Source organism: Pyrus communis, chromosome 14 (assembly GCF_963583255.1).
Source record: "Pyrus communis chromosome 14, drPyrComm1.1, whole genome shotgun sequence".
NCBI classification, from domain to species: domain Eukaryota; kingdom Viridiplantae; phylum Streptophyta; class Magnoliopsida; order Rosales; family Rosaceae; genus Pyrus; species Pyrus communis.
Window position 1 is genome coordinate 9279698 of NC_084816.1, and position 12230 is coordinate 9291927.

The 12230-nt window shown below is 37.7% G+C and overlaps 2 protein-coding genes across 2 annotated transcripts; both read left to right on the forward strand.

Annotated features, from left to right (window-relative positions):
- The first annotated feature begins 16 nt into the window (after positions 1-16).
- LOC137714203 (disease resistance protein RPV1-like) lies at positions 17-4604 on the forward strand. Its single transcript, XM_068453474.1, has 5 exons — positions 17-1129; positions 1263-2358; positions 2526-2816; positions 2897-3229; positions 3310-4604. Exons 1-5 carry the CDS (start codon positions 453-455, stop codon positions 4528-4530), a joined length of 3618 nt encoding a protein of 1205 aa, XP_068309575.1. The 5' UTR covers positions 17-452; the 3' UTR covers positions 4531-4604.
- Positions 4530-6231, forward strand: LOC137714205 (disease resistance protein RPP2B-like). The gene is made up of 2 exons (XM_068453475.1): positions 4530-5176; positions 5378-6231. Exons 1-2 carry the CDS (start codon positions 4616-4618, stop codon positions 5744-5746), a joined length of 930 nt encoding a protein of 309 aa, XP_068309576.1. The 5' UTR covers positions 4530-4615; the 3' UTR covers positions 5747-6231.
- The last annotated feature ends 5999 nt before the right edge of the window (positions 6232-12230 follow it).

Sequence of the window (12230 nt, forward strand, 5' to 3'; positions counted from 1 at the left end):
GAAAAGTAGGCAGCGCATCTTGAACGTCTGTTGACCGGCAAGAAACGGTGGATGTTGCATATTTTTTATTTGGGTCATCCATTTTTATAACAAATTTGTCTTAATGAAACGTATGAGCTCATGATTATGTCTTAATTTGCCTTTCTTCATTTGTGTGAACGCTTTGAATCTTTGTTCGCGGAAGGTGCTTGAGTTGGATCATTTTCTTGGAGATTTCGAGGAAGGTGCAAGTCAAGTCAACTAGTGTAATTGCTGAATTAAAAAATGATTTTCGCGGAAGGTGCTTGAGTTGGATCATTTTTTTGGAGATTTCGAGGAAGGTGCAAGTCAAGTCAACTAGTGTAATTGCTGAACTGAAAAATGATTTAGTCTCTGCGGCAACTGTTGTCTCCTCCCTTTGCTTTCTCCCCAATTTCTACCTCTGTCTACGCTTAGTGCAGATAGAGAGAGAAATGGCGAGAGACACGGAGACAGAGGGAGAGACACGGAGACAGAGAGACAGAGAGAGAGAGACAACGACAACGATGGAGTGTTTCATGACTCTTTTGCACATGTGCTTCAGATTGTTTAAGTTTTCTTCTCCGTCTTCTGCTGCTGCTGGTGCTGGTGCTTCTGCTGCCGATGATGTTGGTGGTGCTGCTGCCGATGATAATGGTGCTGATAATCCCCCTCTCCGGGGAAAGTATGATGTGTTTATCAGTTTCAGAGGGGAGGACACCCGCTTTAATATTACCAGCCATCTTCATGCTGCCTTAGTTCAGAGGAAAATTGAAACCTACATAGATTACAACCTCCAAAGAGGAGAAGAAATCGGACCTGCCCTTCTAGGGGCAATCGAGAAATCCACTCTTTCGGTGATCATTTTCTCACCAGACTATGCTTCTTCCACGTGGTGTTTGGAGGAACTTGTGCATATACTTAAATGCAAGAAAAATTCTGGCCAGATAGTTATACCCATATTCTATAACATCAATCCATCTGATATACGACAACAGCGCGGGAGTTATGCGCGTGCATTTGCTCAACTTAAAAAACGTTTCTCCGACAGTATCGACAAGGTGCAGAAGTGGAGGGATGCTTTGACCACTGCAGCCAATCTGGCTGGGTTTGATTATTCAGAAAAATCAAGGTAACTAATTCTTTAACTTGTATAAAATAATATTTTGTTTAAACTTGCGACATTTTGATTTGTGCTAAGATTTGGTAAGGCATATTTAAGACTAATTTTTGATTTCGTACATAATCATACTTAAATATGCCAGGACGGAGACGGAGGCAGATCTAATTAAGAAAGTCGTTGATGACATTTGGACCAGATTGAAATGTGAATCATCATGCAATTTAGAGGGTTTGGTTGGAATTGAAAGCCGCATCGAGCAAATTGAATCGCTATTAGACATTCATTCACAGGACGCTTGTATCACTGTAGGTATTTGGGGCATGGGTGGTATTGGTAAGACCACCCTTGCTGAAACTGTATTTCACAGACTCTCTTCTAAATTTGAAGCCCGTTGTTTTCTGAGAAATGTTAGGGAGAACTTAGAACAACCAAATGGACTAGATCACTTGGAAAAAACACTTCTTAAAGAGATATTAAAGGAAGAAGGTTTGTCCATAGGATTAACTTTTGTTCGAGAAAGGCTCATTCGTACAAAGGTCCTCATTGTTCTTGATGATGTGAGTGATTCAATGCAAATGGGACGTTTAGCTGCCAATCGTCTTCAGTTTGGCACTGGAAGTAGAATAATTATCACAAGTAGAGATAGGAGAACATTTAGGCAAACTGTTGAAAAGGATAAGATCTACGAGGTTGAGGGATTAAAACCGGATGACGCTCTCCATCTCTTTCGTTCACATGCTTTCAAGAATAACAATACTCCTACAATAGATTTTAAGGAGTTGCCAGAAAAGGTGGTGGATTATGCTGGAGGCATTCCATTAGCTGTTATAACTCTCGGGTCCTTGTTAGTAAATTGCAAGAGCAAAGCAGAATGGGAAGATGAATTGAACAAGTTGAAACAATTTCCCGATGAAAATATCCAAAGAGTGTTGAGACTAAGTTATGACAGATTGGGAAAAAATGATAAGGAGATATTCTTAGATGTAGCTTGTTTTCACAAAGGGAAGCATGTGGAGTATGTAAAAAAAATGTTAAACATTCGTGGATTCTATGCGGTGGCTGGAATTAGAGCTCTCATTGACGCTTCTCTCATATCAATTGATTCAACATGGGTAGAGATGCATGATTTGATTCAAGATATGGGACGCACAATTGTTTACGAACAATGTAAGGATCCCTGTAAACGTAATAGGTTGTTCAACGATGAGGATGTTTATCATGTACTGGAAAGTAACAGGGTAAGAGCCAAATGCATTCAATTTCTTTCTTTTCTATTTCTATTAAAAATAAATAGCAAAACACCAAAGAACTCATTCATAAAAAAAAAAGTCAGATACCTGAAAGTTTAATGTGATTGAATTTTGTTGTATATATATTCGCATTTAAACTTTGCTCTTACTGTCAGGGAACTCGACATGTTCAAGCCATATTGATTAAATGTTGGCAGACTGAAAAGCGACCTTTGAAACGTGCAGACTTCAAAGTGATGTTTAACCTAGAAATGCTAATTGTTTATTCTGAACCGTTTGGAAACTACAGCACATTAACCACTTCTCTGGATCTTCCCAATTCTCTTCGTTATCTTTACTGGTACAGATATCCTTGGGAATCTTTACCGTCAAATTTTTCTCCTGAAAATCTAGTTGAGCTCCATATGCCCTATAGCCGAGTTAACCAGCTTTGGAAAGAAGACAAGGTATATATGTTTATTTTAGTTATTGTATAAATTGCATTGTAGAAAGTCACGCTTATTAGTTATCTTTAATTTTGTTACAGAGACTTGTGAACTTAGAAGTGATCAATCTGCAGTACTCTAGAAATCTAATTGAAGTTCCAAATCTCTTTGGGAGTCCAAAAATTGAGCACATAAATCTTCATGGCTGTGAAAGTTTGATTGAAATTCCTTCGTATTTTCAACATCTTGACAAGCTTACTTATCTTGATCTTGGACGCTGCACGAGTTCTCCCATCAGTCTTCCCAATTCTCTTCGTTATCTTCACTGGGATCGATATCCTTTGAAATCTTTGCCGTCAAAATTTTCTCCTGAAAATCTAGTTGAGCTTCATATGCCCAATAGCCGAGTTAAGCATCTTTGGAAAGAGGACAAGGTATATATGTTTATTTTAGTTATGGTATAAATTGCATTGTAGAAAGTCACACTTATTAGTTATCTTTAATTTTGTTACAGAGACTTGTGAACTTAAAAGTGATCAATCTGCAGTACTCTAGCGATCTAATTGAAGTTCCAAATCTCTCTCGGAGCAAAAAAATTGGGCACATAAATCTTCATGGCTGTAAAAGTTTGGTTGAAATTCCTTCGTATTTTCAACATCTTGACAAGCTTACTTATCTTGATCTTGGAAGTTGCACGAGTCTCATCAGTCTTACCAATATTTGCAAGTTGAAATCTCTCAAGTTCCTTAATCTGTCTTGGTGCTCTAAACTTGAATCCTTCCCAGAGATTGCGGTCCCAATAAAACATTTGGAGTCTCCAATTTTAAATAAAACAGCTATTCAAGAGCTACACTCATCAATCAAGTTTCTCCCTGCGCTCGAAAGAATTGACTTAAGAGGCTGCAGAAGGCTTTTAAGTATCCCAAAGAGCATTTGTGAGTTGAAATGTCTTGTGAGTCTCGATCTCAAATGGTGCTCAATGCTTTACAGATTCCCTCAAATCTTGGAGCCAATGGAACATCTGCAATCTCTTAATTTGGAAACGACAGCGGTCGAAAAGCTTCCTTCATCTATTGGAAATCTAATTGGGCTTCACACATTAGATCTTGGTATGTGCAAGAACCTTAAGGTTGTCTCAAGAAGTATCTACAAGTTGACCAATCTTAAAATTCTCAGCTTTTATGCCTGTCGGAAACTGAAAAAATTGCCTTCCAACTCTGTCGGTTTGCCCTCTTTGGAACTTCTAAATCTCAGTCGCAGCGGTGTTTTAGGAATCCCCGATGGCCTAGTTTGCACAACCTCCTTGTATAGTTTAGATTTGAGTAGAAGCATGATTAGGAACTTACCTGCGAGCATCAAACAAGCTTCTCCGTTGTCTACACTCCGCTTAATAGGCTGCAAGTGGCTTCAATCTTTACCAGAGCTCCCATTAGTAGATTCACTTAAAGCACATGGCTGCACATCACTGAAGACAGTGTCAAGTTCAAGGACCACACACTACACACAAGGTGGGGATAAATATCAATATTTTGGAGGAGAACTTGATTTTTCTAATTGCCGAAATTTGGATGATAATGCAAGGAGCAACATAATGGATTATGTACAGCTTAGAATTATGCAAGTGCTAATTGCATCGTCAAAGTTAAGAGGAGAAGAAGAAGAAGATGATGACGAAGAACACTACGACGACCATGTATGTCTCCCTTTGTCTTTCTCACTTGTGTTGTTGAATTGAATATATATGTTTTTGTGCTCTAATCAAATTAAGGTTGGAGCAGCTGCTAGTTTCTCACAAATTTAAATAAATATAATTCCCATTAATGTTACAGGAGTATTACAGTTATTGGCGGCCTTCGGTTAGCGTTGTATGTCCCGGAAAAGAAATTCCAGGTTGGTTCAGCTATCAAAATGAGGAATCTTCTGTAAAAATCAAGCTTCGTCAAGATTGGTTTCGAACTGGTTTATTGGGTTTTGCGCTCGCTGTTGTTGTTTCTTGGAAGTTGAACTGCCAGCTGAACCGAATGGTAATAAGAGCTCGTTTCAATGCCAAATTCATGGGTGAAAGCCATGAAATGTTCACTAGTCAATTCCATATCAGCCTAGTTGATTGGAAATTGAATGACTACTGTTATGACCAACATCATGTGTACCTGTGGGATATGACCTTTATAAGTGAAGAGGTAGCAAAAAAATGCTACCCTGACGTTTGCAAACATGCCAATGAAGCCTCTGTTGAATTCTGCCTTGTGGATGGGGATTCCAGCGAACCAACTTCCTACATGAAGGTGGAAAAGTGTGGGATATGTCCATTGTATGCCGAAGATGCTGAGAGATTCAAATTTGATCATGTCATCATAAAAGGTGTCCCAGAGGCAAAACGAGTAAGGCCCGTGCCTTGGGCCTCTCCCTTTGAAATAGGCCTCATTTTTTATTACCTTTATTTTACATATACCTTTAAAATGTCATCTTCATCGTATACTCGAAAAAAGCGAAGAAAAAAAAAGCAAAAAAATCCTTATTCTCCTAGTTTTCCTAGTTTATTAAAAGAAATTATATTTAAAGTACTACATTTTTCCTCTCAGGTCATCGTGTCGAGGGAACCAGAAGAAGAAGAAGAAATACGCCATGATGATTTTGAAGCCAGTGAGCCCAAAGACAATGGATCAAGTGATGAGTTTGAAGAAGAAGCCAGTGAAAGTGGAATTGATAACAGTGCGGACTTGTTAGTCCGTCAATCTTACAGGGAAACTAGTCTTATGGACCTGAAGCCAATGCGTGTTAAAAGTTTGAAGCCAATGCTTTTTAAGAGTTTGAAGTCAATATGGAATGAGGTACCTAGGCCCTATTACTATTGTCCAAGACATGCAGTTGAATATGAAGGAGAAGAAGAAGAAGAAAGAAGAGCTAGGGAATTTCACGAGGTAAATTTCACTTGGAAGTGGATCAAGTGATGAGTCTGAAGAAGCCAGTGGAAGTGGAACTGACAACAGTGGGGACCTGTTAAGAAGAAGAAGAAAGACGGTGAATCAAGTGATGAGTCTGAAGAAGAAGCTAGTGGAAGTGGAAGATCAAGTGATAAGTTTGAAGAAGAAGCTAGTGGAAGTGGAATTGACAACAGTGCGGACCTGTTCAGAAGAAGAAGAAGAAAGATGGTGGATCAAGTGATGAGTCTGAAGAAAAAGCCAGTGGAAACCTGTTAAGAAGAAGAAGAAGAAGAAGCCAGTGGAAGTGGAATTGACAACAGTGCGGACCTGTTAGTCCATTGTTGAGAGCATAAAGTTATATTTTTACACCCTCTTTTGCGTAGGTTTTTAACTTAAAATCTCTATGCATCACAAGGTATTTTGTTATTTGTATTGTATTTCAGGATGAAAGTAAGGGCTTGAAGAAATCATCTTATTTTAAATATCTTAAGAGCCTGGAAATGATAGTTTGAAGCCCAACTTGCCCAAGACCAGACTATAGCCCACAAGTGGCCCAAGATCTGTCAGAAAAGGCCCTTGCAGAATAGCCAACTTGCCAGTTTTGCCCTGAAGTGCTTGTTTTCAATTACTCCTGTACTAAAGGCTGATTGTGATGAGCTATAAATGAGAGTCAATTTAAGAATGTAAATGTGTTAGATGTTAGAAAACTCCAAGCCTTTTAATAGGAGAAAAATACACAGAATTTGAAGGAGGAAAATGAGGAGATACACAACATCAAAGAGGAGGAGGAGCAGCCCTAAGTATCCATATTCTAAATTAAAAACATAACAAAATACATAAAAACAAAAAAAAAAAGGAGAAGAAGATGCAATTTCTAAATCCATGAGTCCTGGACGCCCAAAACAAGTAAAGAAGATCAATTCAAGATGAGAGCATGCTAGTTTTGCAAGGAAGACACTTTGGTATATCTCAAGTTCTAGTATTCCTTATCCATCATTTCATAACCTCTACCCTAAAAACCATACATTACAACCTTATGAAAGACCTAGCTGATCTTTGAGGATGTATTCATGGGTGTTAGTAAGTATATGTGTTATCGTATTCTTAGTATTCGATTCCTTTCATGAGATCTGTTCAGAAAGTTCTTTTGTTTCTAATTGAATTATGTGTGAGAATATCTTGCTTTCCATTACATAACCTCACTCACATATACTTGTTGAGAGCAAGCCCTAGGAATCAAGTGAAAGAGTGAATATGTGAGATTAGAGTTGAGATGAATCTTATCTTCCTTGCTTGAGCTTGTAACTTAGTAACAGGTTGAATTTGGGCTACAACACCTCACTAACATGCATATTTGATTGCTGGAAAGGTAAAGTCAAAGTTAGGAGCGTAAGGCATAGTTGAGCTTTGATTCTTATTATCTTGTTTCAAAAGTGCTCTAATCATTGTTTTGTAGGTTGTTTCGAACGTTTGTGGGTATAGTCACTGTTAAACCCTTAGGAGACACAACTCCTCCTATTAGGGATGCCTAGAGGTTTAAAGGCTTCATGGATAAACTGAATGCATTCGTCTCACCAACGAAATTGGTCTTAGATTAACTTATGTTTGTCTTTTATGCTGTTTTTGTTACTTTTAGTTTTGGTTTGCTCGAGGACTAGCAAAATCTAAGTTTGGGGGTATTTGTTGAGAGCATAAAGTTATACTTTTACGCCCTATTTTGCTTAGGTTTTTGACTTAAAATCTCTATGCATCACAAGGTATTTTGTTGTTTGTATTGTATTTCAAGATGAAAGTAAGGGCTTGAAGAATCATCTTATTTTGAATATCTTAAGAGCCTAGAATGGATAGTTTGAAGCCCAACTCACCTAAGACCAGACTATAGCCCACAAGTGGCCCAAGATCCGTCAGAAAATGCCCTTACAGAACAGCCAACTTGTGAGTTTTTCCTTGAAGTGCTCAAAACGAATTATAAAATGGGCCATATATAGTTGGAAAGCCTTGGAAGTCTTCTTTCTCATGGTCATTGCAACTTGTGATTCCGAGGTTTCGACAAGAAATTATGACAGAATAAAGAGGAGCTGTTCAGTTACAATTTCTAATAACAACTAGTTTTTAGTTACTCCTATACTAAAAGCTGATTGTAATGAGCTATAAATGAGAGTCAATTTAAGGATGTAAATGTGTCAAATGTTAGCAAACTCCTAAGACTTTTAATAGGAGAAAAATACACAGAATTTGAAGGAGGAAAATGAGGAGATACACAACATCAAAGAGGAGGAGGAGTCCTCCGCCTTGAGCCGTTTCTAGGTTCTAGCTTTCCTAACTTTTTATGGATCTGAAGCCAATGCGTGTTAAGAGTTTGAATCCAATGCTTTTTAGGAGTTTGTGATCAACATGTAATGAGGTACCTAGGCCCTATTACTCTTCTCCAAGATATCCAGTTGAATTTGACGATTAAATTTTTAAAGAAGAAGAAGAAGAAGAAAGACGGTGGATCAAGTGATGAGTCTGAAGAATAAACCAGTGGAAGTGGAATTGACAATAGTGCGAACCTGTTAGTCCATCATCTTACAGGAAAATTAGCTTTATGGACCTGAAGCCAATGCGTGTTAAGAGTTTGAAGCCAATGCTTTTTAAGAGTTTGAAGTCAACATGTAATGAGGTGCCTAGGCCCTATTAATATTCTCCAAGATATCCAGTTGAACTTGAGGATTAAATTTTTACAACTAACTGGTATCGATATGTTTTTAAGAAGACTTGAAGCCAATGCGTGTTAAGAGTTTGAAGCCAATGCTTTTTAATAGTTTGAAGTCAACATGTAATGAGATACCTAGGCTCTATTACTATTTTCCAAGATATCCAGTTGAATTTGAGATTAAATTTTTACAGCTAAACTGGTATCGGTATGTTCCTTTTAAGAAGAAGAAGAAGCTAGTAGAAGTGGAATTGATAACAATATGAACTTGTTAGTCCATCATCTTAGAGGGAAACTAGTCTCATGGACTTGAACCCAATGCGTGTTAAGAGTTTGAAGCCAATGCTCTTTTAAGAGTTTGAAGTCAACATGTAATGAGGTACCTAGGCCCTATTACTATTCTCCAAGATATCCAATTGAATTTGACTAAACCGGTATCGGTATATTTCTTTTCTTTGTTTACTTTGTTAAACTGAGATTTATCCTCTTGAGTGCATTTTGTTGACCCCCAACAGTGGAGGCAATGCTCACCCTCTATTACTTATCGTTAGATTAGTTTGATTTAATTCATTTAAGACACGAATTTCAAAATTAAAACTAACCTAACAACCCACCTTAGGAGGTGAGCAAAAATATTTCTTACCATCTTGAACTATCACCATATTTTTCATTATTTTCTAAATCTGCAAATTTGGCACTTAAACTGTTTGGAAATAGCCAATTTACTCCTAAATTAAATTTGAACCAATTTCATCCAATTTTCCGTCATTCGAAGCCATGTTCCTAGAGGTCAAATTAGAAAAAATAAGGTGAATATGGAGGGAAAAGTGGAACATCTAGGCTGAGAAGAAAATTGTAAAAAGGATGTTGTCGTAGCTTACGTAGCAACTCTTCAGAGATTCGAATTCTAATACATTTTATCCAATTTCTCTAAAGTTTCTTTATCTATATAAAGTGATTGTAAACACGAAAGTTCTGTATCAAATGAAACAAGAACATGTGTACAAATTAAATTTACATTAATGAATTTGTAGGGTTACAATATCTGTTTACAAGTTTACTTTGATTCAATCTTCAAATTTGATGCAGATATGTAGATTGTTGATCCAAGGGTCGCGATGACTTGATCTCGGACGAACGATTGAACAATTGCTTAAAGTTTTGAGCTTGAAACAACCCGTGTATAGCCTTTAGCTTAAGGTTTGTGTGCGACCTACGGCAAAGGTGATGTTGATGTGAGATTTTGTTGATTCAAGGGTCTTGGTGACTTGATCTTGAATCGAACGTCATTATAAGTTTTAAGCTTGCAATAAGGTCTTGAAGGAATCGACACAATAGCTTGTTAATTCTTCAAGGGAATGCTTCGGATTTGGTTGTGCATTCTTCGAAGAGAGCTTTGGCAGCGTATTAGTCTTCAAAGATTTGATACAGAAGTTCCTCTAGATCTCAAGAATTTAGGCCCCTTTGTTTGTCTTGGGACCTTGTATTTATAGACTTCCAAAGCCATGCCTTTGGATGGCTTTGGCCTTGATTTGTGTCTTGATTTGTCCATGAGAGAATCAGGACATGTTTTGTATCTTGTTTCAACCACTCTTCCTCATATTGGCCGAATTCTAGGGCTTTGTTGCCTATTTTGTGAGCAATCTTCAATTCTTGCTTGTTTTATGAAGATGCTTTAGCTTTCTTTCCGGTTTTAGGATCAATTTGGACCCTTGCCGATTTTAAGGGATATTTTCTCCCTTTTGCCGAATTTCGGGAAGGTTTTGTACCTCCTGTGCTTGATTTGTGCCACATATCATTGATAACTTTTCCATTTGTGATGAGTCATATGCCACGTGGAGCTTTGTGATGTACCATTTGTATGCAACGAAATTTACATGTCTACAAATGCCCCCACTTCAAGGCGCGTTGTAGGCATGTGCTTGTCACATGTAGAAAGCGTGTTTTGGAGTCATGCAATGTGAATGTTCTTGGTTAAGAAAGCCCTAGAATTCGTTGTTGGCGCGTTGTAAGCATGTGCCGAATGGTTAAGAAAATTTAATGTGATTGAATTTTATTGCATATATTTTTGCATTGGAACTTTGCTCTTACTGTCAAGGAACTCGACATGTTCAAGCCATATTGATTAAATGTTGGCAGACTGAAAAGTGACCATTGAAACGTGCAGACTGAAAAGTGACGTTTAACCTAGAAATGCTAATTGTTTATTCTGATTCGTTTGGAAACTACATCACATTAACCACTTCTCTAGATCTTCCCAATTCTCTTTGTTATCTTTACTGGTACAGATATCTTTGGGATCTTTACCGTCAAAATTTTCTCCTAAAAATCTAGTTGAGCTCCATATGCCCTATAGCTGAGTTAACCAGATTTGGAAAGAAGACAAGGTATATATGTTTATTTTAGTTATTGTATAAATTGCATTGTAGAAAGTCACGCTTATTAGTTATCTTTATTTTTGTTACAGAGACTTGTGAACTTAAAAGTCATCAATCTGCAGTACTCTAGAATTCTAACTGAAGTTCCAAATCTCCCTGGGAGTCCAAAAATTGGGCACATAAATCTTCATGGCTGTGAAAGTTTGGTTGAAATTCCTTCATATTTTCAACATCTTGACAAGCTTACTTATCTTGATCTTGGACGCTGCACGAGTTGTCCCATCAGTCTTCCTAATTCTCTTCGTTATCTTCACTGGGATCGATATCCATTGAAATCTTTGCCGTCAAAATTTTCTCCTGAAAATCTAGTTGAGCTTCATATGCCCAATAGCCGAGTTAAGCATCTTTGGAAAGAGGACAAGGTATATATGTTTATTTTAGTTATGGTATAAATTGCATTGTAGAAAGTCACACTTATTAGTTATCTTTAATTTTGTTACAGAGACTTGTGACCTTAAAAGTGATCAATCTGCAGTACTCTAGCGATCTAACTGAAGTTCCAAATCTCTCTCGGAGCAAAAAAATTGGGCACATAAATCTTCATGGCTGTAAAAGTATGGTTGAAATTCCTTCGTATTTTCAACATCTTGACAAGCTTACTTATTTTGATCTTGGAAGTTGCATGAGTCTCATCAGTCTTACCAATATTTGCAAGTTGAAATCTCTCAAGTTCCTTAATCTGTCTTGGTGCTCTAAACTTGAATCCTTCCCAGAGATTGCGGTCCCAATAAAACATTTGGAGTCTCCAATTTTAAATAAAACAGCTATTCAAGAGCTACACTTATCAATCAAATTTCTCCTTGCGCTCGAAAGAATTGATAATTTGTGAGTTGAAATCTCTTGTGAGTCTCGATCTCAAATGGTGCTCGATGTTTTACAGATTCCCTCAAATCTTGGAGCCAATGGAACATCTGCAATCTCTTAATTTGGAAACGACAGCGGTCAAAAAACTTCCTTCATCTATTGGAAATCTAATTGGGCTTCACACATTAGATCTTGGTATGTGCAAGAACCTTAAGGTTGTCTCAAGAAGTATCTACAAGTTGACCAATCTTAAAAATCTCAGCTTTTATGCCTGTCGGAAACTAAAAAAAATTGCCTTCCAACTCTATCGGTTTGCCCTTTTTGGAACTTCTAAATCTCAGTCGCAGCGGTGTTTTAGGAATCCCGGATGGCCTAGTTTGCACAACCTCCTTGCAATCTTTGGATTTGAGTAGAAGCATAATTAGGAGCTTACCTGCGAGCATCAAACAAGCTTCTCGGTTGCATACACTCTGCTTAATTGGCTGCAAGTGGCTTCAAGCTTTACCAGAGCTCCCAGTAGAATGTTCACTTCAAGCACATGGCTGCACATCACTGAAGACGGTGTCAAGTTCAA